General features: G+C 38.6%; 1 protein-coding gene across 1 annotated transcript in view; it reads left to right on the forward strand.

The window, feature by feature from the left end:
* NSUN3 (NOP2/Sun RNA methyltransferase 3) overlaps positions 1–23,790 on the forward strand; it is a 96,659-nt gene that overhangs the window by 16,173 nt on the left and 56,696 nt on the right. Inside the window, exons 4-5 of the mRNA XM_036899081.2 lie at positions 13,435–13,589; positions 14,322–14,443. Coding sequence (XP_036754976.1) covers positions 13,435–13,589; positions 14,322–14,443 — 277 coding nt within the window. The remainder of the gene's footprint in view (positions 1–13,434; positions 13,590–14,321; positions 14,444–23,790) is intronic.

Below are 23,790 nucleotides of genomic sequence, written 5' to 3' on the forward strand. Positions count from 1 at the left end.
TCCTAGGGCTCTGAGGAACACAGTATAAGTATCACTTGTGTACATAATCTTGTTTAGCTCTACAAACCCATTAATTGGGCATAAATATTCTTATCTTAAAGAAACCAAGACAAAGAGAAATTACTAAATTGCCCCAGGTAAGTGACAGAGCTGGGATCTGAATTCAAGCTTTCATTAATGTGCTCTTCATTTCTGCTGTCTCCCACTGTTACTCAGCTGCTGACTTGTCTAGCATCCTTCCTTAGATAGCTTCTTGAGGACAGGGGCAGGCTCTCACTTACCTTTGAATTTGTGCTACTACCATTATGCCCAATCCATAACAAGTGCTTAGGAAACCAGAACCTTAAACTGGTTGTACTTCAAGTGTATTTTAATCAATTGTCAAGCACTTTTAAACAAATTTATTGTTACCATTTTGTTATCTTGTGAATTTGTAACATTGCTTCTAGTTAGCTCAAAGAACCTTGCCATTAGCCTTCATAGTGCTTGTAGTACATGGGCAGTATCATTGTTCCAGTTTTTACATCAAGAGGAACATATCAAATACTCATAATTATGACTTATGGCTCCAAGGAATAATTAGCAGGACTGAAAAATAGGCAGAATTGGTTTTTTCTAAGTTAGGTGTGCCAAAATAAATTAATGAATGAAACTACCAGTTTTAGTTCTATTCTGTTGACCAAAAGCAGCATGTACAAATGTAAAGCCTTCAATAACTTTTTCAGTTATTTGTTAAATTTACCCCTTTCTTGCTTCAATTAAAAAATATCAAAATTTGGTTTATTTTTGACAATTTAAGTATGAAATTCTTTCTCAGCACAGTAAATCTTAGTGTGTGTGTGTGTGTGTGTGTGTGTATAAATATAAAATACATACATATTATATATGTTATATACATTTCTATATGAAACTTGGATTATTATGCCTTATATTATATATTTTTTAAAGTTTTACCAATCTAAGACTACTTCAAACAAAATATACATCTAGGCCAAACTGTATAGCATAAAGCTATATCTCAGCTGAGGGTTATATTAAAATGCTGAATTGAGACTCTTGACTCAATAATTTAGTGAAAAGCTGCCCTGATTTTCAGTTTTACCAATTTAAATATTCTTTATTATAATGCTGCCTTTCAAATGAAGTGGGATACATATATGGGGGAACCTACACTATGTGTAAGGCATTAGATGGTAGGTGTGGAGCTGTGAAGGATATACAAATAATGAAAGCTTGTATTTCCTGTGGTATGACAAAACTAGGTATCTTAATCAACCTTCCTGCTACAAACAACTAAAAAATATGAGGTATAATAAAGAAAAATAAAATCTTTTAAAAATGCATCAGTGATCTGTAAATACTCAGTGACCAAAATCTAAGAGATTGTGGGAACCAGAAGATAAATTGAGCACTGAAGCTGGCTTTTCACTTGAGGGCATTTGTCTAACCTGAAAAACTTGCATGTTGATTCTCATTGATTCATGAAAATGTGGGAATGGAAGACAAATCCAGAGCCTACCCAAGTAGAGCATTTCCTAGGAGGCTAACTAACAAAAGCTGAGACTGCAAAATACTATTCCCTCAATATAAGGTAAACTGGGAAGAAATTGTCCTCTTCAAGGGTTTACAAGAAAACTGTGTGTCTTTAACTTTAGCAGTGGGGGAGGAGTGGAAGTACCCTCGGAAATTTTGTAACCGCAGCTAAGCCAATGTAAAGCATTACGGTAAAGTTGCAGAACACTGAAAGTAAAGAGAAGATTTGATTGCAGCCACAGAGGACAGTTTACCTTCAAAGGACAAGAATTAGATTGAGGATTGACCTTTGAGAGTAACAGTGGAAAATAGAAACCAGCATTCAGTAGGATGATGTTTTCAATGTGCTAAGGAAAGATGATTATCAATTTAGAAATGTATTCACCAAAGTATATCTGAAGAGTGAAAGAGAAGTGGACATTTTTTTTGACAGAGCGAGAGTATAAGTTTGTCACCAACAATTCTGAAGGATGTGCTTCAGGAAAAAGGAAAGCCATCCTGAATGGAAGATAGAAGATACAAAAAGAAATTCAGAGCAAAGAAGTTGGGAAGTATATGGGAAAAAAATCTAACAGCTACTGAATGTAGAAGAAGACAATGATCAGAATGTTCTGTGCAGTTAAAAAATGTAAGGCCAAATAAAATCCAAATACATGATAACAATACTATCTAATTTGGGAGGGAGTGTTACAAGTTTCTTATTTCTTTTTTGGAAAAATGTACTTATGTATTTAAATGACTCGTTTACAAAACTTTTCCCCCCTTACATTATAATTTCACCTTCAGTCAGTTCTCTAGCCTTGTTTCCCAGTGATCTGACAGTTTGTCACTATGTTTTCAGGCAACATTGCTTGTGATAATAATGACCCTTATGGTTAAAAAACATGTGCGCTGGGAGAAAGAATAAATAAACCCTAGAGACCCAATGGGGATGCCATGCTTTTGGCCTTCCTGAGTGCAGTGATTCTTGTAATTGGACATGTCCCTTGTGGAGACCCTGGAAGCTATGCCTGTGGAGTTGTTAGAAGAGGTGTTGGTCCCTGTAGAATATGAGGCTTTCAAATCATGCCAGCTCCTCCACCTGATCAATGTTAATCTTATCTTCGCACCTCAGCTACCACCTGTGTGGACTGTCATAAAGCCTTCCATAAAAGAGGCATGTTTCACCCTCTCCTTTTTGCAGGCTATGGCTCCTGTCATGTGTGGGATGATGCCAAATGTGGCCTGTGTGCATGTTTAGTTGAATCAGACCTGAAAAATCTAATAGTTGAAAGGACTACCTTAAAAAAGACCAAAAACCGTAGAAATTATAAAAGTGGTGCAATTGACTATTCAGAAATTGTGAAACTTATGTATTAAAAAAGATACAAAGGGGAGGGGCGGAAGATGGCGGCGTGAGTAGAGCAGCGGAAATCTCCTCCCAAAACCACATATATCTATGAAAATATAACAAAGACAACCCTTCCTAGAATAAAGACCAGAGGACACAGGACAATATCCAGACCACATCTGCACCTGAGAGAACCCAGTGCCTCGCGAAGGGGGTAAGATACAAGCCCCGGCCCCGCGGGAGCCGAGCGCCCATCCCCCCAACTCCCGGCGGGAGAAGAGCAGGCAGAGCGGGAGGGAGACGGAGCCCAGGACTGCTGAACACCCAGCCCCAGCCATCCGGGCCAGAGTGCAGGGTCCTGGATACTAGGAAAACAGGGCAGCAAGAAAAGTGAGCGGGCACCGGAGACCGGGCGCCGGAGGACACCAGAAAAGCGAGCGACCATTTTTTTTTTTTTTTGCTGTTTTGTTTTGGCGAGCACTTTTTGGAAGTCTTAAAGGGATAGGGCCCCCAATACTAGGGAAACAGGGCAGCAAGACCGGTGAGCAGATGCCTGAGGCTGGCGCCGGAGAATAAAGAAAAAAGAGGAGCCACATTTTTTTTTTTTAATTAAAAAAATTTTTTTTTTTTTTTTTTTTTTGTGGTCGTTGTTTTGTTTTGCCGGGTGCTTTTTGGAAGTCTTGAAGGGGCAGGGCAGGACACTTAATCCAGAGGTAGGGAATCCGCGGGTCTATGGGTACCCTAATACCTGGGCTGCAGGGAGTGCAGAGGCCCCTTACGGAGATAAGTAGCCTCCTGGACGCTCCCCCTCCAACGCGACTCCACCACTTTGGAGCAGCTGCGCGAGACAGGCCACGCCCACAGCAACAGCGGAGATTAACTCCATAGCAGCCGGGCAGGAAGCAGAAGACCGGTCTGCGCACAGCTACCCAGCACAAGCCACCAGAGGTTGTTGTTCTCCCAGGAGAGAAGGGCCACAAACCAACAAGAAGGGAAGTTCTTCCAGCCGTCACTCGTCCCAGCTCTGCAAATTATTCCTATCACCATGAAAAGGCAAAACTACAGGCAGACAAAGATCACAGAGACAACACCAGAGAAGGAGACAGACCTAACCAGTCTTCCTGACAAAGAATTCAAAATAAAAATCATAAACATGCTGACAGAGATGCAGAGAAATATGCAAGAGATATGGGATGAAGTCCGGAGAGAGATCACAGATGCCAGAAAGGAGATTACAGAAACGAAACAAACTCTGGAAGGGTTTATAAGCAGAATGGATAGAATGCAAGAGGCCATTGATGGAATTGAAACCAGAGAACAGGAATGCATAGAAGCTGACACAGAGAGAGATAAAAGGATCTCCAGGAATGAAACAATGTTAAGAGAACTGTGTGGCCAATGCAAAAGTAACAATATCCGTATTATAGGGGTTCCAGAAGAAGAAGAGAGAGGAAAAGAGATGGAAAGTATCTTGGAAGAAATAATTGCTGAAAACTTCCCCAAACTGAGGGAGGAAATAATCGAACAGACCACAGAAATACACAGAACCCCCAACAGAAAGGATCCAAGGAGGACAACACCAAGACACATAATAATTAAAATGGCAAAGATCAAGGACAAAGAAAGAGTGTTAAAGGCAGCTAGAGAGAAAAAGGTCACCTATAAAGGAAAACCCATCAGGCTAACATCAGACTTCTCGACAGAAACCCTACAGGCCAGAAGAGAATGGCATGATATATTTAATACAATGAAACAGAAGGGCCTTGAACCAAGGATACTGTATCCAGCACAACTATCATTCAAATATGACGGTGGGATTAAACAATTCCCAGACAAACAAAAGCTGAGGGAATTTGCTTCCCACAAACCACCTCTACAGAACATCTTACAGGGACTGCTCTAGATGGGAGCACTCCTAGAAAGAGCACAGCACAAAACACCCAACATATGTAGAATCGAGGAGGAGGAATAAGAAGGGAGAGAAGAAAAGAATCTCCAGACAGTGTATATAACAGCTCAATAAGCGAGCTAAGTTAGGCAGTAAGATACTAAAGAGGCTAACCTTGAATTGATAACCACGAATTTAAAGCCTGCAATGGCAATAAGTACATATCTTACAATAGTCACCCTAAATGTTAATGGGCTGAATGCACCAGTCAAAAGACATAGTGTAACAGAATGGATAAAAAAGCAAGACCCATCTATATGCTGCTTACAAGAAACTCACCTCAAACCCAAAGACATGTACAGACTAAAAGTCAAGGGATGGAAAAACATATTTCAAGCAAACAACAGTGAGAAGAAAGCAGGGGTTGCAGTACTAATATCAGACAAAATAGACTTCAAAACAAAGAAAGTAACAAAAGATAAAGAAGGACACTACATAATGATAAAGGGCTCAGTCCAACAAGAGGATATAACCATTCTAAATATATATGCACCCAACACAGGAGCCCCAGCATATGTGAAACAAATACTAACAGAACTAAAGGGGGAAATAGACTGCAATGCATTCATTCTAGGAGACTTCAACACACCACTCACCCCAAAGGATAGATCCACTGGGCAGAAAATAAGTAAGGACACGGAAGCACACTGAACAACGCAGTAGAGCAGATGGACCTAATAGACATCTATAGAACTCTACATCCAAAAGCAACAGGCAGGATATACATTCTTCTCAAGTGCACATGGAACATTCTCCAGAATAGACCACATACTAGGCCACAAAAAGAGCCTCAGAAAATTCCAAAAGATAGAAATCCTACCAACCAACTTTTCAGACCACAAAGGCATAAAACTAGAAATAAACTGTACAAAGAAAGCAAAGAGGCTCACAAACACATGGAGGCTTAACAACACGCTCCTAAATAATCAATGGATCAATGACCAAATCAAAATGGAGATCCAGCAATATATGGAAACAAATGACAACAACAACACTAAGCCCCAACTTCTGTGGGACACAGCAAAAGCAGTCTTAAGAGGAAAGTATATAGCAATCCAAGCATATATAAAAAAGGAAGAACAATCCCAAATGAATGGTCTAATGTCACAATTATCGAAATTGGAAAAAGAAGAACAAATGAGGCGTAAGGTCACCAGAAGGAGGGACATAATAAAGATCAGAGAAGAAATAAATAAAATTGAGAAGAATAAAACAATAGCAAAAATCGATGAAACCAAGAGCTGGTTCTTTGAGAAAATAAACAAAATAGATAAGCCTCTAGCCAGACTTATTAAGAAGAAAAGAGAGTCAACACAAATCAACAGTATCAGAAACGAGAAAGGAAAAATCACAACGGACCCCACAGAAATACAAAGAATTATTAGAGAATACTATGAAAACCTCTATGCTAACAAGCTGGGAAGCCTAGGAGAAATGGACAACTTCCTGGAAAAATACAACCTTCCACGATTGACCCAGAGAGAAACAGAAAATCTAAACAGACCAATTACCAGCAACGAAATTGAAGCGGTAATCAAAAAACTACCAAAGAACAAAACCCCCAGACCAGGTGGATTTACCTCGGAATTTTATCAGACATACAGGGAAGACATAATACCCATTCTCCTTAGAGTTTTCCAAAAAATAGAGGAGGAGGGGATACTCCCAAACTCATTCTATGAAGGTAACATCACCCTAATACCATAGCAGGCAAAGACCCCACCAAAAAAGAAAACTACAGACCAATATCCCTGATGAACGTAGATGCAAAAATACTCAACAAAATATTAGCAAACCGAATTCAAAAATACACCAAAAAAATCATACTCCATGACCAAGTGGGATTCATCCCAGGGATGCAAGGATGGTACAACATTCGAAAGTCCATCAACATCATCCACCACATCAACAAAAAGAAAGACAAGAACCACATGATCATCTCCATAGATGCTGAAAAAGCATTTGACAAAGTTCAACATCCATTCATGATAAAAACTCTCATCAAAATGGGAATAGAGGGCAAGTACCTCAACATAATAAAGGCCATCTATGATAAACCCACAGCCAACATTATATTGAACAGCGAGAAGCTGAAAGCTTTTCCTCTGAGATCGGGAACTAGACAGGGATGCCCACTCTCCCCACTGTTATTTAACATAGTACTGGAGGTCCTAGCCACGGCAATCAGACAGACAAAACAAAGAAATACAAGGAATCCAGATTGGTAAAGCAGAAGTTAAACAGTCACTATTTGCAGATGACATGATACTGTACATAAAAAACCCTAAAGACTCCACCCCAAAACTACTAGAACTGATATCGGAATACAGCAAAGTTGCAGGATACAAAATCAACACACAGAAATCTGTGGCTTTCCTATACAGTAACAATGAACCAACAGAAAGGGAAATCAGGAAAAAAACTCCATTCACAATTGCATCAAAAAAAATAAAATACCTAGGAATAAACCTAACCAAGGAAGTGAAAGACTTATACTCTGAAAACTACAAGTCACTCTTAAGAGAAATTAAAGGGGACACTAACAGATGGAATCTCATCCCATGCTCGTGGCTAGGAAGAATTAATATTGTCAAAATGGCCATCCTGCCCAAAGCAACATACAGATTTGATGCAATCCCTATGAAACTACCAGCAACATTCTTCAATGAACTGGAACAAATAATTCAACAATTCATATGGAAACTCCAAAAACCCGGAATAGCCAAAGCAATCCTGAGAAAGAAGAATAAAGTAGGGGGGATCTCACTCCCCAACTTCAAGCTCTACTATAAAGCCATAGTAATCAAGACAATTTGGTACTGGCACAAGAGCAGAGCCACCGACCAATGGAACAGACTAGACAATCCAGACTTTAACCCAGACATATATGGTCAATTTATATTTGATAAAGGAGCCATGGACATACAATGGCGAAATGATAGTCTCTTCAATAGATGGTGCTGGCAAAACTGGACAGCTACATGTAGGAGAATGAAACTGGACCATTGTCTAACCCCATATACAAAAGTAAACTCAAAATGAATCAAAGACCTGAATGTAAGTCATGAATCCATTAAACTCTTGGAAGAAAACATAGGCAAAAACCTCTTAGACATAAACATGAGTGACCTCTTCTTGAACATATCTCCCCGGGCAAGGAAAACAACAGCAAAAATGAAGAAGTGGGACTATATTAAGCTGAAAAGCTTCTGTACAGCAAAAGACACCATCAATAGAACAAAAAGGAACCCTACAGTATGGGAGAATGTATTTGAAAATGACACATCCGATAAAGGCTTGACGTCCAGAATATATAAAGAGCTCACACGCCTCAACAAACAAAAAACAAATAACCCAATTAAAAAATGGGCAGAGGAACTGAACAGACAGTTCTCCAAAAAAGAAATACAGATGGCCAACAGACACATGAAAAGATGCTCCACATCGCTAATTATCAGAGAAATGCAAATTAAAACTACAATGAGGTATCACCTCACACCAGTAAGGATGGCTGCCATCCAAAAGACAAACAACAACAAATGTTGGCAAGGCTGTGGAGAAAGGGGAACCCTCCTACACTGCTGGTGGGAATGTAAGTTAGTTCAACCATTGTGGAAAGCTGTATGGAGGTACATCAAAATGCTCAAAACAGACCTACCATTTGACCCAGGAATTGCACTCCTAGGAATTTACCCTAAGAATGCAGCAATCAAGTATGAGAAAGATCAGTGCACCCCTATGTTTATCGCAGCACTATTTACAATAGCCAAGAATTGGAAGCAACCTAAATGTCCATCGACAGATGAATGGATAAAGAAGATGTGGTCCATATACACAATGGAATACTACTCAGCCATAAGAAAAGGGCAAATCCAACCATTTGCAGCAACATGGATGGAGCTGGAGGGTATTATGCTCAGTGAAACAAGCCAAGCAGAGAAAGAGAAATACCAAATGATTTCACTCATCTGTGGAATATAAGAACAAAGGAAAAACTGAAGGAACAAAACAGCAGCAGAATCACAGAACTCAAGAATGGACTAACAGGTACCAAAGAAAGGGACTGGGGAGGATGAGTGGGTTGGGGGCATAAGGGGAGGGATAAGTAGGGGGGTATTAAGATTAGCATCCAGGGGGGGATAGGAGAAAAGGGAGGGCTGTGCAACACAGAGAAGGCAAGTAGTGATTCTACAACATTTTGCTATGCTGATGGACAGTGACTGTAAAGGGGTTTATAGGGGGGACCTGGTATAGGGGAGAGCCGAGTAAACATAATATTCGTCATGTAAGTCTAGATTAGTGATACCAAAAAAAATAAAAAAGGGCAGTTCCTGTGTGGTAACCTTCAATGAGTTCTACACAAGAGTATAAAGGGCATATAAAAGTGTAGGCAAAGGGTCTGTTTGTGTTTATACGGAGGATCAAAGCCTAATTGGGCTACCCCGAAAATGAACTAAGATATGATATGAAAAAGAACTTCCAACATCAGCACTCTCTGGAAGACTCATGCCAGAAGATGATCATCAAAAAAAACCCCAACAAAGATCCACGCACTGTTACAGCTGCAGATGCACTCATCCCACCAGTTCCTGGACTTGCCATGGGAATGAGGAAGGAGATATCTAAGCTGGCCTGTGCATACAGTAAAACAGCAAATTTGACTGGATCTATACTGTTGGAACTCAGTCAAGAATTAGGAGAAGTGCAAATTGTAGTGCTCCAAAATCTTACAACTACAGACTATTTACTGTTAAAAGAACATAAGGGATGTGAACATTCCCCAGGAATGGGTTGTTTCAATTTGTCTGATTTCTCTCAGTCTGTTCAAGTTCAGTTGGACAATATCCACCATATCATAGATAAGTTTTCACAAATGCCTAAGGTGCCTAACTGGTTTTCTTGGTTTCACTGGAGATGGCTGGTAATTACAGGTATGGTTTGGTTATGTAACTATACTCCTATTATGTTAATGTGTGTGCGCAATTTAAGTAGTAGCTTAAAACCTATACATGCTTAAGTTACTCTACAAGAAGATATGTCAAAGAAATAATCAATCTTCCCATGTTTTCTGCCGCCTGCTACTTCTATAGCTTTTCTTCTTCCTTCCTAATTACAACCCTTAAATAAAATTCGTGCCTCATATCAAATGTACCGAGTATAATAATTCTTCCAAGTGGTAAAGATACCTCATGACAAATGCTGGGCATAGAAGCTACAGATCATAAATATGCAAAGAAATAAAAAGCTAACCATTTCAAACAATAATGCTTCTGTCTCACTTACCAACTTTACATTTCCCTGTATGGCCCCGGAAGATGACTGGTTAGCCAGAGACGGGTAAGATTCCTCAAGGGAGGAACAACCTAAGACAGGCACAGTCGCAGGGGGGCCATCAGGTGAGAAATTGGGGATCAACAGAGGTGAGGCTTAGAACCTCACCCCCCCTCTTCTGAGAGAAATCTTCTGTATCCGTGGATGTTTTATTGCCCTTGTCTAGCTTGGATTAACACATAGTCTACAGACACACACCTGATCATCTACATTTGCTCTCTTACAACACTAAAGTATGTTTTCTACCTTTATCTTGTATCTACCTACCACTTCAGCATTTTATTAAAAATAATAATAATAAAGAGAGAAATGTGGTATCCACATATAAATCAAGTATAAAAATCAAATGAGTATTCATATTTGAACTGACTGTTTATAGTTCATAATGCATGAGCAAAACTGAAGGTTTCTGTGATGGCTGCCCTTGTACTGTTCACCATGTAAAAACTTATTCAGTATGTAAGAATTTGTTCTCCATGTAAGAACTTGTTCGTTATGCATCAGAAGATTGGAGACTGATGAAAATTAGGCTTGGGGTAGATTAATGATTGTGCATTGAACATTGAGTCCCCTATACAGAATTTTATTGTTGTTAACAACCATTTCATCAATAAATATGAGAGATGCCCTCACAAAAAAAAAAGTATACACTTCCAATCGTAAAATAATATATAACCGGGATGTAATGAATATAGTCAAGATATTGTAACAGCTTGGTATGGTGATACCTGGTACCTAGAATTGTCATGTAAATAAATGTTGAATCACTATGTTGTACACCTGAAACTAATGTAATGTAATACTGTGTGTCAACTACCCTTCAATAAAAAATAATTATCTACCAAAAGAAAAAAAAAAAAGATACAAAGGAATTCAGAAGGCAATTTAGGACATGTATTTGCAAATCAGATGACAGATAAAGGATTAATATCTATAATATGAAAATACATCTTACCTGTTCATAAGAAAAATATAAACTGTGCAACAGGGGGAAAAAGGACAAAGAATAAGAATTGAGACGACAGAAAAGCAAAACTAAATGGCAAATAGACAAATGAAAAGTTGCTCCATTGTGTTAGAAATCAAGGATTATACTACAACATCACTCATATCCTGTATCAGCCTAATACTAACTTGTTGAAGTTTGGTGAAGGGACAAGGTTGTATTTACTAAAAGTAAAAATTTGCTACCCAAACCTATCCATTCCTCTGGTACTATCCAAAATAATAAAGTACATTATGAAAGGATAGCTGTAAAAAATGTTCATTGAATGTTGTTATTAGTGACATTGTGAATGCCTGACAATCGGTAGTGGTTGAGTAAAGAGTGACACATCTATTGCATGTACTGTTTAGCAGCTTTAAAAATTATTTCTATCTCTACCAATTGAATTGCTGGTATTTCTTTTGAAGTATTGGTGTATGTGGAGAGTAAGGGGGCAGGGAAGTATGTAAGTACAATCGTTGGTATATAGATAATTATGTAAACATATATATAAGCATATATATGTGGTTGATAATATAGGTTCCTTTTGATGGAGTAGTTGGGCTATTGGTGGAGGGGATGGGTGAAGAATGAGGTGAAAAATGACACTACAAATATATATAATTAAAATTTTTAAAATTGTATATGTGGGTATATGCATAACGAGGTATGGAATGATTATCAAAATGTTAAGTGAAGTTTATCTGAGGACTGGGTTTCAGGTAATCTTTGATGTTCTTTATATTTTTATGCATTTAAAAATATGGTTGGATTAAATATACATTATATAATGTATATAGCTTACATTGTTATGTAATAAATGTCAAATTTATAAATATAAATATATATTTAAATAAAGGAAAAACAAACAACTGTTTTATTAGGGAGTGAAGCATTTACTGAGTGCCTTTCTATCCTGATAAGCAGTGTAGCATGGTACTGAAAAAGAGGTAGAGCTCTGAAACTAAGATGTCTGTATTTCCTGTTCTGTGCACCTGGGCAAAATACTTACCATCTCTTGGCCTGAGTTTTCTCCTCAGTAAAATAGAAATAACAAAATATCTACCCCATAAATTTGTGAGGACTAAATGTGTTCCTACACATAAAGTCTTAGAACAATATCTAACACATAATAAGGACTCAGGAATTACTAGTAATTATCATGAACACTTCTTATTACTACTTTTGCAGTACTGTGCTAGATAGGTCCCTAAATTAAATTTTCCTACATTTAATCTTAATCACTTTGTAAGGTAGCTAGTATAGGGAAGGTAAAATTCTCTATCCATAGGGTTTCTTGCTGGGACTGACGTAGACAGATTAACAGGAGTAAAACACACAATTTTATTTAACAAAAATTATGTGTACATGGTAGTTGCCACAGGAAAAAGAAGACCCTAAGAAATGGTTGGGTCTAAGTGCTTATATGGTAGGTGGAATGAAGATTGTGTGCCACTTGTGAAAAAGTAAAAAAATAAGGAGAGAAGAAAGGAAGAATTAGTTTTAGCAAGGTCTGTTTGTACAGATTTCTCTTGGCCTTGACTCCCTATCTGTGATGACAAGAACATTTCTTTCCTCCTGGTATAGGGAGAGTATTTGTCATTCACATGGGAGTTCTTTTCTTGCTTTCAGGTAGAAAAAGGAAGGACAGAATGCCCTTCGCACATCTACTGTTATTCAGGTGCTCATCTCAAAGTAATCAATATGTCAAAGCAGTATATTTGAATGGTATGTTCTGAACCCCCTCACTAGGTACAATCCCCATTTTACAGATAAGGAAACTGAGACTCTTGAGGAGAACCAAGTAACCTCTGCAGCCTCACAGCTCACAATTTGAGCCCATGTCTGTCTTATCATAGAGCCAAAAGCATTTGGAATGCTTTTTCCCACATACTTAAAATGAACATGTTCTGTCCTGGTAGGAGCTTGCATATTTAATAGAACATGTGATGTACTATCAAGAGCTTTAGGGGAGAACTATGTCTGAGATACTGGTTGTATAGCACACTTTTAGGAATCCATAATTCTCTATAGGTTTTCACTTCCAAAATTAAATTTGAATGAGTAAATTGTGAGAGCTTCTGAGAGTGTTTGGGCATGACTGTGATAAATGTTTTATGTAGTGTGAGTGAGTGAGTGTGTGTATTTCTGTTTTTTTAAGCACAAGGTAATCATAATATTTACCTCTGAGCCCATTTCTGCATAATTATGATGAATTGATTTCTTTCTGAAATTTATTTGATCAAAAGTAGAAACTTAACAATTCCGTTGCATTCACTGTAAAACTTTTTAATCCTTTATATTTAGGTTATCTTCATTGCAATGAATATGATAGTCTGAGATTGAGGTGGCTGAAGGAGACATTAGAATCTTTCATCCCACAGCCTTTGGTAGATGTAATTAAAGTCACTGAATTGGATGGCAGAGAAGTAGGAGATGCCCATCCTGAAACGTTTGACAAGGTACTTGTATTACACTGTGACAAACTAATGGGCTCCCAGTGATACCAGTGTTATGTTGTTTTGTTGTTGTTTTCCATCTGCTTCCAGACATAACCTGATACAATTTCTAAGCACCCTGGGAAATTCTGATAAAGTGAACATGAAAGCAGTTTTCATGTGATGGCCAGCATGGTTCAAAGGAAGTGGTAACATGGGGGTTGTGGATTACAGAATGTTTTTTATTTTCAGGTATGTCAACGATAGTCAGGAAAAGATCAGATATTATTTGGGTCAGTACACAAACATTTGCACTATATTGCTTTAATTCAGTAACGTTTTATATCAGAGTATGACAGTTGAAGAAAAAGAGACCATTTCAGTGAACTGAAATTGAAATATTAGTTCTTAAAAATAAATGCTGAGAATTTAGAAATACAGCAATGTCTGTTTAAAATGAGTAACTTTTGTAAAAGTTTTTGCTGTAATTGTCAAGAATATGAAATATGAGCAGACATTAGTTACCGCTCCCTGCAAAAAAACCCACGGTGCTCAGGATATCTTTTCTGTGAAGTATTGGTGAAGAAATGACATACAGAAGAACTTAATCAATGTGCATTTTTTATTTTAAAAGAAATGTCTTTATTTTATTGCTAGTTTTTGTCATGTTTTATATAGTTTTCCTGTATGATGTTGTATCTAGCAATATATTTTTCAGGGCATATTTGCATTTTGTGTCCTTTTCTTTTTTTATAGGTGTTAGTTGATGCTCCCTGTTCAAATGATCGAACTTGGTTGTTCTCTTCTGATTCTCAGAAGGCAGCTTATAGGATAAGACAAAGGAAAAATTTGCCTCTTCTACAGATACAACTCTTAAGGTGAGGGCTATTAATATAAAAGTTTATGTTGGCTTTTAATGTAATTTAAATAGGCATGACAAAACATGACACAGGGAAGCCCCAAGTGGACAGTTACCTGTATAAGTGTCAGTTATTATTCCTCCAAAGGCTGTACACAGAAAATTCCCAACCTCATCCCTTTCACCTCTCATGCCAAAAAATCCCTTCTGCCCCCACACCCGCAGTGAAATATAGTATTGCAGTGTGTGGTGTTTTTATTATTATTTATTTATTTATTTATTTTGTTATCATTAATCTACAATTGCATGAAGAACATTATGATTACTAGAGTCCCCCCTTCACCAAGTCTGCCCCACAAACCCCATTACAGTCACTGTCCATCAGCATAGTAAGATGTTGTAGAATCACTACTTGTCTTCTCTGTGTTGCACAGCCCTCCCTATGCCCCCCCTCCCCACATTATACATGCTAATCATAATACTCCCTTTCTTTTACGCCGCCCTTATCCCTCCCTTCCCTCCCATTCTCCCCAGTCCCTTTCCCTTTGGTAACTGTTAGTCCATTCTTGGGTTCTGTGATTCTGCTGCTGTTTTGTTCCTTCAGTTTTTCTTTGTTCTTACACTCCACATATGAGTGAAATCATTTGGTATTTGTCTTTCTCCACCTGGCTTATTTCACTGAGCATAATACTCTCTAGCTCCATCCATGTTGTTACAAAGTGTAGGATTTGTTTTCTTCTTATGGATGAATAATATTCCATTGTGTATATGTACCACCTCTTCTTTACCCATTCATCTACTGATGGACACTTAGGTTCCTTCCATTTCTTGGCTATTGTAAATAGTGCTGCGATAAACATAGGGGTGCATCTGTCTTTTTCAAACTGGAGTGCTGTATTCTTAGGGTAAATTCCTAGAAGTGGGATTCCTGTGTCAAATGGTATTTCTATTTTGAGCTTTTTGAGGAACCTCCATATTGCTTTCCACAATGGTTGAACTAATTTACATTCCCACCAGCAGTGTAGGAGGGTTCCCCTTTCTCCACAACCTCACCAACATTTGTTGTTGTTTGTCTTTTGGATGATAGCGATCCTTACTGGTGTGAGGTGATATCTCATTGTGGTTTTAATTTGCATTACTCTGATACCTAGCGATGTGAAGCATCTTTTCATGTGTCTGTTGATCATCTGAATTTCTTCTTTGGAGAACTGTCTGTTAGCTCCTCTGCCCATTTTTTATTTGGATTATTTGCTTATTGTTTGTTGAGGTGCGTGAGCTCTTTATATATTTTGGATGTCAATCCTTTATCGGATCTGTCATTTATGAATATATTCTCCCATACTGTAGGGTACCTTTTGTTCTATTGATGGTGTCCTTTGCTGTACAGACGCTTTTCAGCTTGATGTAGTCCCACTTCTTCATTTTTGCTTTTGTTTCCCTTGCCCTGGGAAATATGTTCATGAAGAAGTCGCTCATGTTTATGTCCAAGAGATTTTTGCCTATGTTTTTTTCTAAGAGTTTTATGGTTTCATGACTTACATTCAAGTCTTTGATCCATTTCGAATTTACTTTTGTATATGGAGTTAGACAGTGATCCAGTTTCATTCTCTTACATGTAGCCAGCACCGTCTGTTGAAGAGACTGTCATTTCCCCATTGTATGTCCATGGCTTCTGTATTGTATATTATTTGACCATATATGTTTGGGTTAATGTCTGGAGTCTCTATTCTGTTCCACTGGTCTGCGGCTCTGTTCTTGTTCCAGTACCAAACTGTTGTGATTACTGTGACTTTGTAGTAGAGCTTGAAGTTGGGGAGCAAGATCCCCCCAACTTTATTCTTCCTTCTCAGGATTACTTTGGCTATTTGGGTTCTTTGGTGTTTCCATATGAATTTTAGAACTATTTGTTCCAGTTCATTAAAGAACGCTGTTGGTAATTTGATGGGGATTGCATCAAATCTGTCAATTGCTTTAGGCAGGATGGCCATTTTGATGATATTAATTCTTCCTAGCGAGGAGCATGGGATGAGTTTCCATTTGTTCATGTCCTCTTTAATTTATCTTAAGGGTTTCTTTTAGTTTTCAGGGTATAGGTCTTTCACTTCCTTGGTTAGGTTTATTCCTAGGTATTTTATTCTTTTTGATGCAATTGTGAATGGAATTGTTTTCTTGATTTCTCTTTCTATTAGTTCATTATTAGTGTATAGGAAAGCCACAGATTTCTGTGTGTTAATTTTGTGTCCTGCAACTTTGCTGAATTCCCATATCAGTTCTGGTAGTTTTGGAGTGGAGTCTTTAGGGTTTTTTATGTACAATATCATGACATCTGAAAATAGTGACAGTTTAACTTCTTTACCAATCTGGAATCCCTATATTTCTTTGTTTTGTCTAATTGCCATGGCTAGGACCTCCAGAACTATGTTAAATAACAGTGGGGAGAGTGGGCATCCCTATCTTGTTCCCGATCTCAGAAGAAAAACTTTCAGCTTCTTGCTGTTCAGTTTGATGTTAGCTGTGGGTTTATCATATATGGCCTTTATTATATTGAGGTACTTACTCTCTATACCCATGAATAGATGTTGAATTTTGTCAAATGCTTTTTCAGCATCTATGGGGATGATCATGTGGTTTTTGTCCTTCTTTTTGTTTATGTGGTGGATGATGTTGATTTATTTTTGAATGTTGTACTGTCCTTGCATCCCTGGGATGAATCCCACTTGGTCATGATGTATGATCCTTTTGATATATTTTTGAATTCGGTTTTCTAATGTTTTATTGAGTATTTTCGCATCTATGTTCATCAGGGATATTGGTCTGTAATTTTCTTTTTTGGTGGGGTCTTTGCCTGGTTTTGATATTAGGGTGATGTTGGCTTCATAGAATGAGTTTGGGAGTATTCCCTCCTCTTCTATTATTTGGAAAACTTTAAGGAGAATACATATTATGTCTTCTCTGTATGTCTGATCAAATTCTGAGGTAAATCCATCTGGCCCTGGGGTTTTGTTCTTGGGTAGTTTTTTTATTACAGCTTCAATTTCGTTGCTCATAATTAGTTTGTTTAAATTTTGTTTCTTCCTTGTTCAATCTTGGAAGGTTGTATTTTTCTAGGAAGTTATCCATTTCTTCTTGGTTTTCCAGCTTGTTAGCATTTAGGTTTTAATAGTATTCTCTAATAAATTTTTTGTATTTCTGTGGGGTCTGTCATGATTTTTCCTTTCTCATTTCTGATTCTGTTGATGTGTGTTGATTCTCTTTTTCTCTTAATAAGTTTGGCTAGAGGCTTATCTATTTTGTTTATTTTCTCAAAGAACCAGCTCTTGGTTTCATTTATTTTTTTTCTGTTGTTTTATTCCTCTCAATTTTATTTATTTCTTCTCTGATCTTTATTATGTCCCTCCTTCTGCTAACTTTAGGCCTCATTTGTTCTTCTTTTTCCAATTTCGATAATTGTGACGTTAGACTATTCATTTGGGATTGTTCTTCCTTCTTTAAGTATGCCTGGATTGCTATATACTTTCCTCTTAAGACTGCTTTCACTGCATCCCACAGAAGCTGGGGCTTTGTGTTGTTGTTTTCATTTATTTCCATATATTCCTTGTTCTCTATTTTAATTTGTTCATTGATCCATTGACTATTTAGGAGCATGTTGTTAAGCCTCCATGTGTTTGTGAGCCTTTTTGCTTTCTTTGTACAATTTATTTCTAGTTTTATACCTTTGTGGTCTGAAAAGTTGGTTGGTAGAATTTCAATCTTTTGGAATTTACTGATGCTCTTTTTGTGGTCTAGTATGTGGTCTATTCTGGAGAATGTTCCATGTACACTTGAGAAGAATGTGTATCCTGTTGCTTTTGGATGTAGAGTTCTATAGATGTCTATTAGGTCCATCTGTTCTGGTGTGTTGTTCAGTGCGTCTGTGTCCTTATTTATTTTCTGTCTGGTGGATCTGTCCTTTCGGCTGAGTGCTGTGTTGAAGTCTCCCAAAATGAATGCATTGCATTTTATTTCCTCCTTTAATTCTGTTAGTATTTGTTTCACATATGTTGGTGCTCCTGTATTGGGTGCATATATATTTATAATGGTTATATCCTCTTGTTGGACTGAGCCCTTTATCATTATGTAATGTCCTTCTTTATCTCTTGTTACTTTCTTTGTTTTGAATCAATTTTGTCTGATACTAGTACTGCAACACCTGCTTTTTTCTTCCTGTTGTTTGCATGAAATATCTTTTTCCATCCCTTGACTTTTATAGTCTGTGAATGTCTTTGGGTTTGAGGTGAGTCTCTTGTAAGCAGCATGTAGATGGGTCTTGCTTTTTTATCCATACTATTACTCTGTATCTTTTGATTCATGCATTCAATCCATTTACATTCAGGGTGATTATTGAAAGATATGTACTTATTGCCATTGCAGCCTTTAGATTCGTGGTTACCAAAGGTTCAAGGGTAGCTTCTTTACTATCTTACTGTGTCTAACTCAACTCACGTATTGAGCTATTATAAACACTGTCTGGTAATTCTTTATTTCTCTCCCTTCTTATTCCTCCTTCTCCTTTCTTTATATGTTGGTTGTTTTATTCTGTGCTCTTTTGTGTTTCCTTTAACTGATCTTGTGTGTAGTTGATTTTATTTTTTGCCTTTAGTTAGTATTTGGTTGGTCTGCTTTCTTTGCTGTGTTTTTATTTTCTCTGGTGACATCTATTTAGTCTTAGGGGTGCTCCCATCTACAGCAGTCAATCTAAAATACCCTGTAAAGGTTATTTGTGGGAGGCAAATTCCCTCAACTTTTGCTTGTCTGGAAATTGTTTAAGCCCTTCTTCATATTTAAGTGATAATCGTGCTGGATACAGCATTCTTGGTTCAAGGCCCTTCTGTTTCATTGCATTAAGTATATCATGCCATTCTCTTCTGAACTGTAAGGTTTCTGTTGAGAAGTCTGATGATAGCCTGATGGGTTTTCCTTTGTCTGTGACCTTTTTCCTCTCTCTAGGTGCCTTAAAAACTCTGTCTTTGTCCTTGATCTTTGCCATTTTAATTACCATGTGTCTTGGTGTTTCCTCCTTGGGTCCATTCTGTTGGGAGTTCTGTGTACTTCCATGGTCTGAGCGATTATTTCCTCCCCCAGTTTGGGGAAGTTTTCAGCAATTATTTATTCAAATACACTTTCTATCCCTTTTTCTCTTTCTTCTTCTCGTACCCCTATAATGCAGATATTGTTCCTTTTGGATTGGTCACCCAGTTCTCTTAATATTGTTACATTCTTGGAGATCCTTTTATCTCTCTCTGCGTCAGCTTCTCTGTGTTCCTGTTCTCTGGTTTCTGTTCCATTAACGGCCCCTTGCACCTCATCCAGTCCACTCTTAAGTCCTTCCAGAGATTGTTTCATTTCTGTAATCTCCCTCTGGACTTCATCCCTTAGCTCTTGCATATTTCTCTGAAGATCCATCAGCATGGTTATGACCTTTATTTTGAATTCTCTTTCAGGGAGATTGGTTAGGTCTATCTCCCCAGATTCCTTCTCAGGGGAGAATGTCTGGGTTAGTCTGGTTTGTATCAAATTCTTCTGCCTTTACATGGCGATAGAGGTAGTTGTGGGGATCTGGCACATGTGTTGGCTGGGAGAATGTCCCTTCTTGCTGGTTTGTGGCCTTCCTCTCCTGGGAGAGTTGTGCTGGGCAGCTGCACACAGACAGGGTCTCTGATTCTTGCCCGGCTGCTGTAGAGTTAAGCTCCGTGGTTGCTGTGGGCGTGGCCAGCCTCAGGCCGCTGCTCCAATATGGCGGAGCCGCTTCGGAGGGGAAAGAAGCTGGAGGCTGTTTATTGCTGTGAGGGGCCTCTGAGCTGCGCTGCCACCCAGGGGGTTAGGGTGCCTGGAGTTCCCCGGGGTTCCCTGCTGCTGGGCTAAGTGTCCCGGGTTGCTTTCATCCAGCTGTGGGGTCCCTGTCCCTTTAAGATTTTCAAAGGGCACTCGCTTTTCTTTGTCCCAAGGGCACCGGCTGTGGGGACCCACTTGCAGGTTTTACTGTTCCGTTTCCCTAGTACCCAGCACACCACGCACGGTGTGTCTGCACTCCGGTGCGGATGACTATGTCTGGGTATTTAACAGTCCTGCGCTCCCTCTCCCTCCTTGCTCACCTCCTCTCCTCCCACTGGGAGCTGGGGTGATCAGCGCTTGGGTCCCACTAGGCCTCGGCTTGTATCTTACCCCCTTCGCAAGGCGCTGGGTTCTCGCAGGTGTAGATGTAGCCTGGATATTGTCCTGTGTCTTCTGGTCTCTCTTTTAGGAATAGTTGTATTTGTTTTATTTTCAGAAATATATATGGTTTTTTGAGGAGATTTCCCCGACTCTACTCATGCCTTCATCTTGGCTCCCCGCCCCTGTGTGTGGCCTTTTAAAGGGTGACATGCTTTGACTGTAAATTAAAGGTTTTGTATCAAGACTATTTCAAGCCTCATCATCACATTCTTTCACCAGAACCTGAGCAGCCCTCCTGTAAGTATCCTTGGACTAGAATGCATTTTTTTTCAGTAATGGACCCAGTGTTATGGGTAACTCAGCCTCCTAGAAAGTTGTTCATTGTTAGCACTTTTTATCTCGCTTCTAAGAATATTCCAGGAGGATGTGAGCATCAAGATATACTTGATTTCTTTCAGAACTGAGGCATTTGAGGACATTCAAAAGAGATTTCTACTTGTACCCTACTCCCAAGTAAATCCTATTGTTTAATAGTGAACAAAAATTATCTGGGATACTTAAAGTATTTTTTGATGATGCCTTATCAATAATTACTTCTTACATGTGGAATGAGAATTATTGACAGTTTATATGCACTGTTGACAACGTGCTTTGCTTTCTGATTGATACACAGCAATATACATATATCATTCTCTAAATACTTCAACGAATACTAATACATAGTCTTATGCCAGATTATGTATCAGCTCATCATGGTGATTCTAGGTAGTACTTACCAGAGAGTTCTTCTAAACATTTCTCATCTGGCAGTTAGACTGTTTGTTTGTTTCCTTCCAATGTCAGCCTTTTGTATATTATAACCCTCAGATATTTTCAGGATTTTGTGCCAGCTTTCTGTTCTGCCTCATGGGCTGTTAGGTTATTAGGTTTGGTGTGTTGTAAGGGTCCTGCTCTAAGACTTCTTTCTCACCTAAATTTCCTTGATTGGCTTCTTAGTTAATTACTCTTGCTACTATGGACCTTGCTATTGTTACTTTACACCTTATAACAAACACTAAATCTTATGAGGGCTTACTAGTATTGTGACCTCTGATTTTTTTTTTTAAGCTGTGGTAAGCAACCAGGCTTCCTGAGAATATTATTTTTCTACTCTCTCTCATGAAAAATCCTCCTTTCATTTCTTTTTCTTCCTGTACCAAGCTTTCTGTGATTTTTATTCCATCTACTGCTTTTCCTCCTGTGGATATGGTGAAGGTTCCTATGGCCAGGATTCTCACCTGGCCCTGGTCGGCTTGCTCACTACACACGTGTGAGCAATAAGTTGTTATTGACCCTATATAAAAGAGCTCTGCCCAGTACTCTGGGTTGCTGCATAGCTACACAGCTGCAGAAGAGCAGAGGTTGGTGTGGTGGCAGCGCCAAGGACAGAGACTGAGATGGCTGTGGGGGTTGGAGAGGCCCAGAGGCAGAGACTGGCTTGCCGCATGCAGACTGCCCTGGAGGTGGATGGGATTCTAGTACCTGACCTGCCACCATGAGAGTAAAGCTTGGTATAAACTCTTATACCCCAGATGCTCCATTGTTGTGATACAGTCTCAGAGAACCCAGAGTGAACTGGCCTGGGACTGGAACCTCTGGCAAGACAGCATGCTAACATTTTTCTTGGTTAAATGTCAAGAAGTAGGATTGAGGATCAAATATTTCAGTAGATACATGAAGTGTTCTCGTCTCAAAAGGCTGGAACAGTCTCCACTTTCTGTTGCACTTGACTTTTTAAAATTTATTTTCATTTATTTTTAATTTTTTAATTTTTTATTAAGGTATGATTGATATACATTCTTATGAAAGTTTCACATGAAAAAACAATGTGGTTACTACATTTACCCATATTATCAAGTCCCCACCCATACCCCAATGCAGTCACTGTCCATCAGTGCAGCAAGATACCACAGATTCACTAGGTGCCTTCTCTGTGCTACACTGTTCTCCCCACGATCCCTCACACCTTGTGTACTAAAAAATCCCCTTCTCCTCACCTACCCACCTGACCAACCACACCCCTCCCCTTTGGTAACCACTAGTTCATTCTTGGAGTCTCTGAGTCTGCTGCTATTTTGTTCCTTCAGTTTTGCTTCATTGTTATACTCCACAAATGAGGGAAATCATTTGGCATTTGTCTTTCTCCCCCTGGCTTATTTCACTGAGCATAATGTCCTCCAGCTCCATCTATGTTGTTGCAAATGGTAGGATTTGTTTCTTTCTTATGGCCGAATAGTATTTCATTGTGTATATGTACCACCTCTTCTTTATCCATTCACTTACAGATGGACACTTAGGTTGCTTCCATATCTTGGCTATTGTATGAAGTGCTGCAATAAAATATAGGTGTGCATATGTCTTTTTGAATCTGAGAAGTTGTATTTTTTGGGTAAATTCCAAGGAGTGGTATTCCCGGGTCAAATGGTATTTTTATTTTTAGTTTTTTGAGGAACCTCCATATTGCTTTCCACAATGGTTGAACTAGCTTACATTCCCACCAGTAGTGTAGGAGGGTTCCCCTTTCTCCACATCCTCCCCAGCATTTGTTGTTCTTTGTCTTTTCAATGCTGGCCATCCTTACTGTTGTGAGGTGATATCTCATTGTGGTTTTATTTTGCATTTTCCTGATTAGTGATGAGGAGCATCTTTTCATGTGTCTGTTGGCCATCTGAATTTCTTCTTTAGAGAACTGTCTCTTCATATCCTCTGCCCATTTTTTACTCAGGTTATTTGCTTTTTGGGTGTTGAGGCTGTAAGTTCTTTGTATATTTTGGATGTTAACCCCTTGTCAGATATGTCATTTACAAATATATTCTCCTATACTGTAGGATGCCTTTTTGTTCTGTTGATGGTATCCTTTGCCATACAGAAAGTGTTGGTTTGATGTAGTCCCATGAGTTCATTTTTGCTTTTGTTTCCCTTACTTGAGGAGATGTGTTCATGAAGAAGTTGCTCATGCTTATATTCAGGAGATGTTTGCCTATGTTGTCTTCTAGGAGTTTTATGGTTTCATGACTTACGTTCAAGTCTTTAATCCATTTTGAGTTTACTTTTGTGTATGGGGTTAAACAATAATCCAGTTTCATTCTCTTACATGTAGCTCTCCAGTTTTGCCCACAGCAGCTGTTGAAGAGA

Source organism: Manis pentadactyla, chromosome 1 (assembly GCF_030020395.1).
Source record: "Manis pentadactyla isolate mManPen7 chromosome 1, mManPen7.hap1, whole genome shotgun sequence".
Classification (NCBI taxonomy): domain Eukaryota; kingdom Metazoa; phylum Chordata; class Mammalia; order Pholidota; family Manidae; genus Manis; species Manis pentadactyla.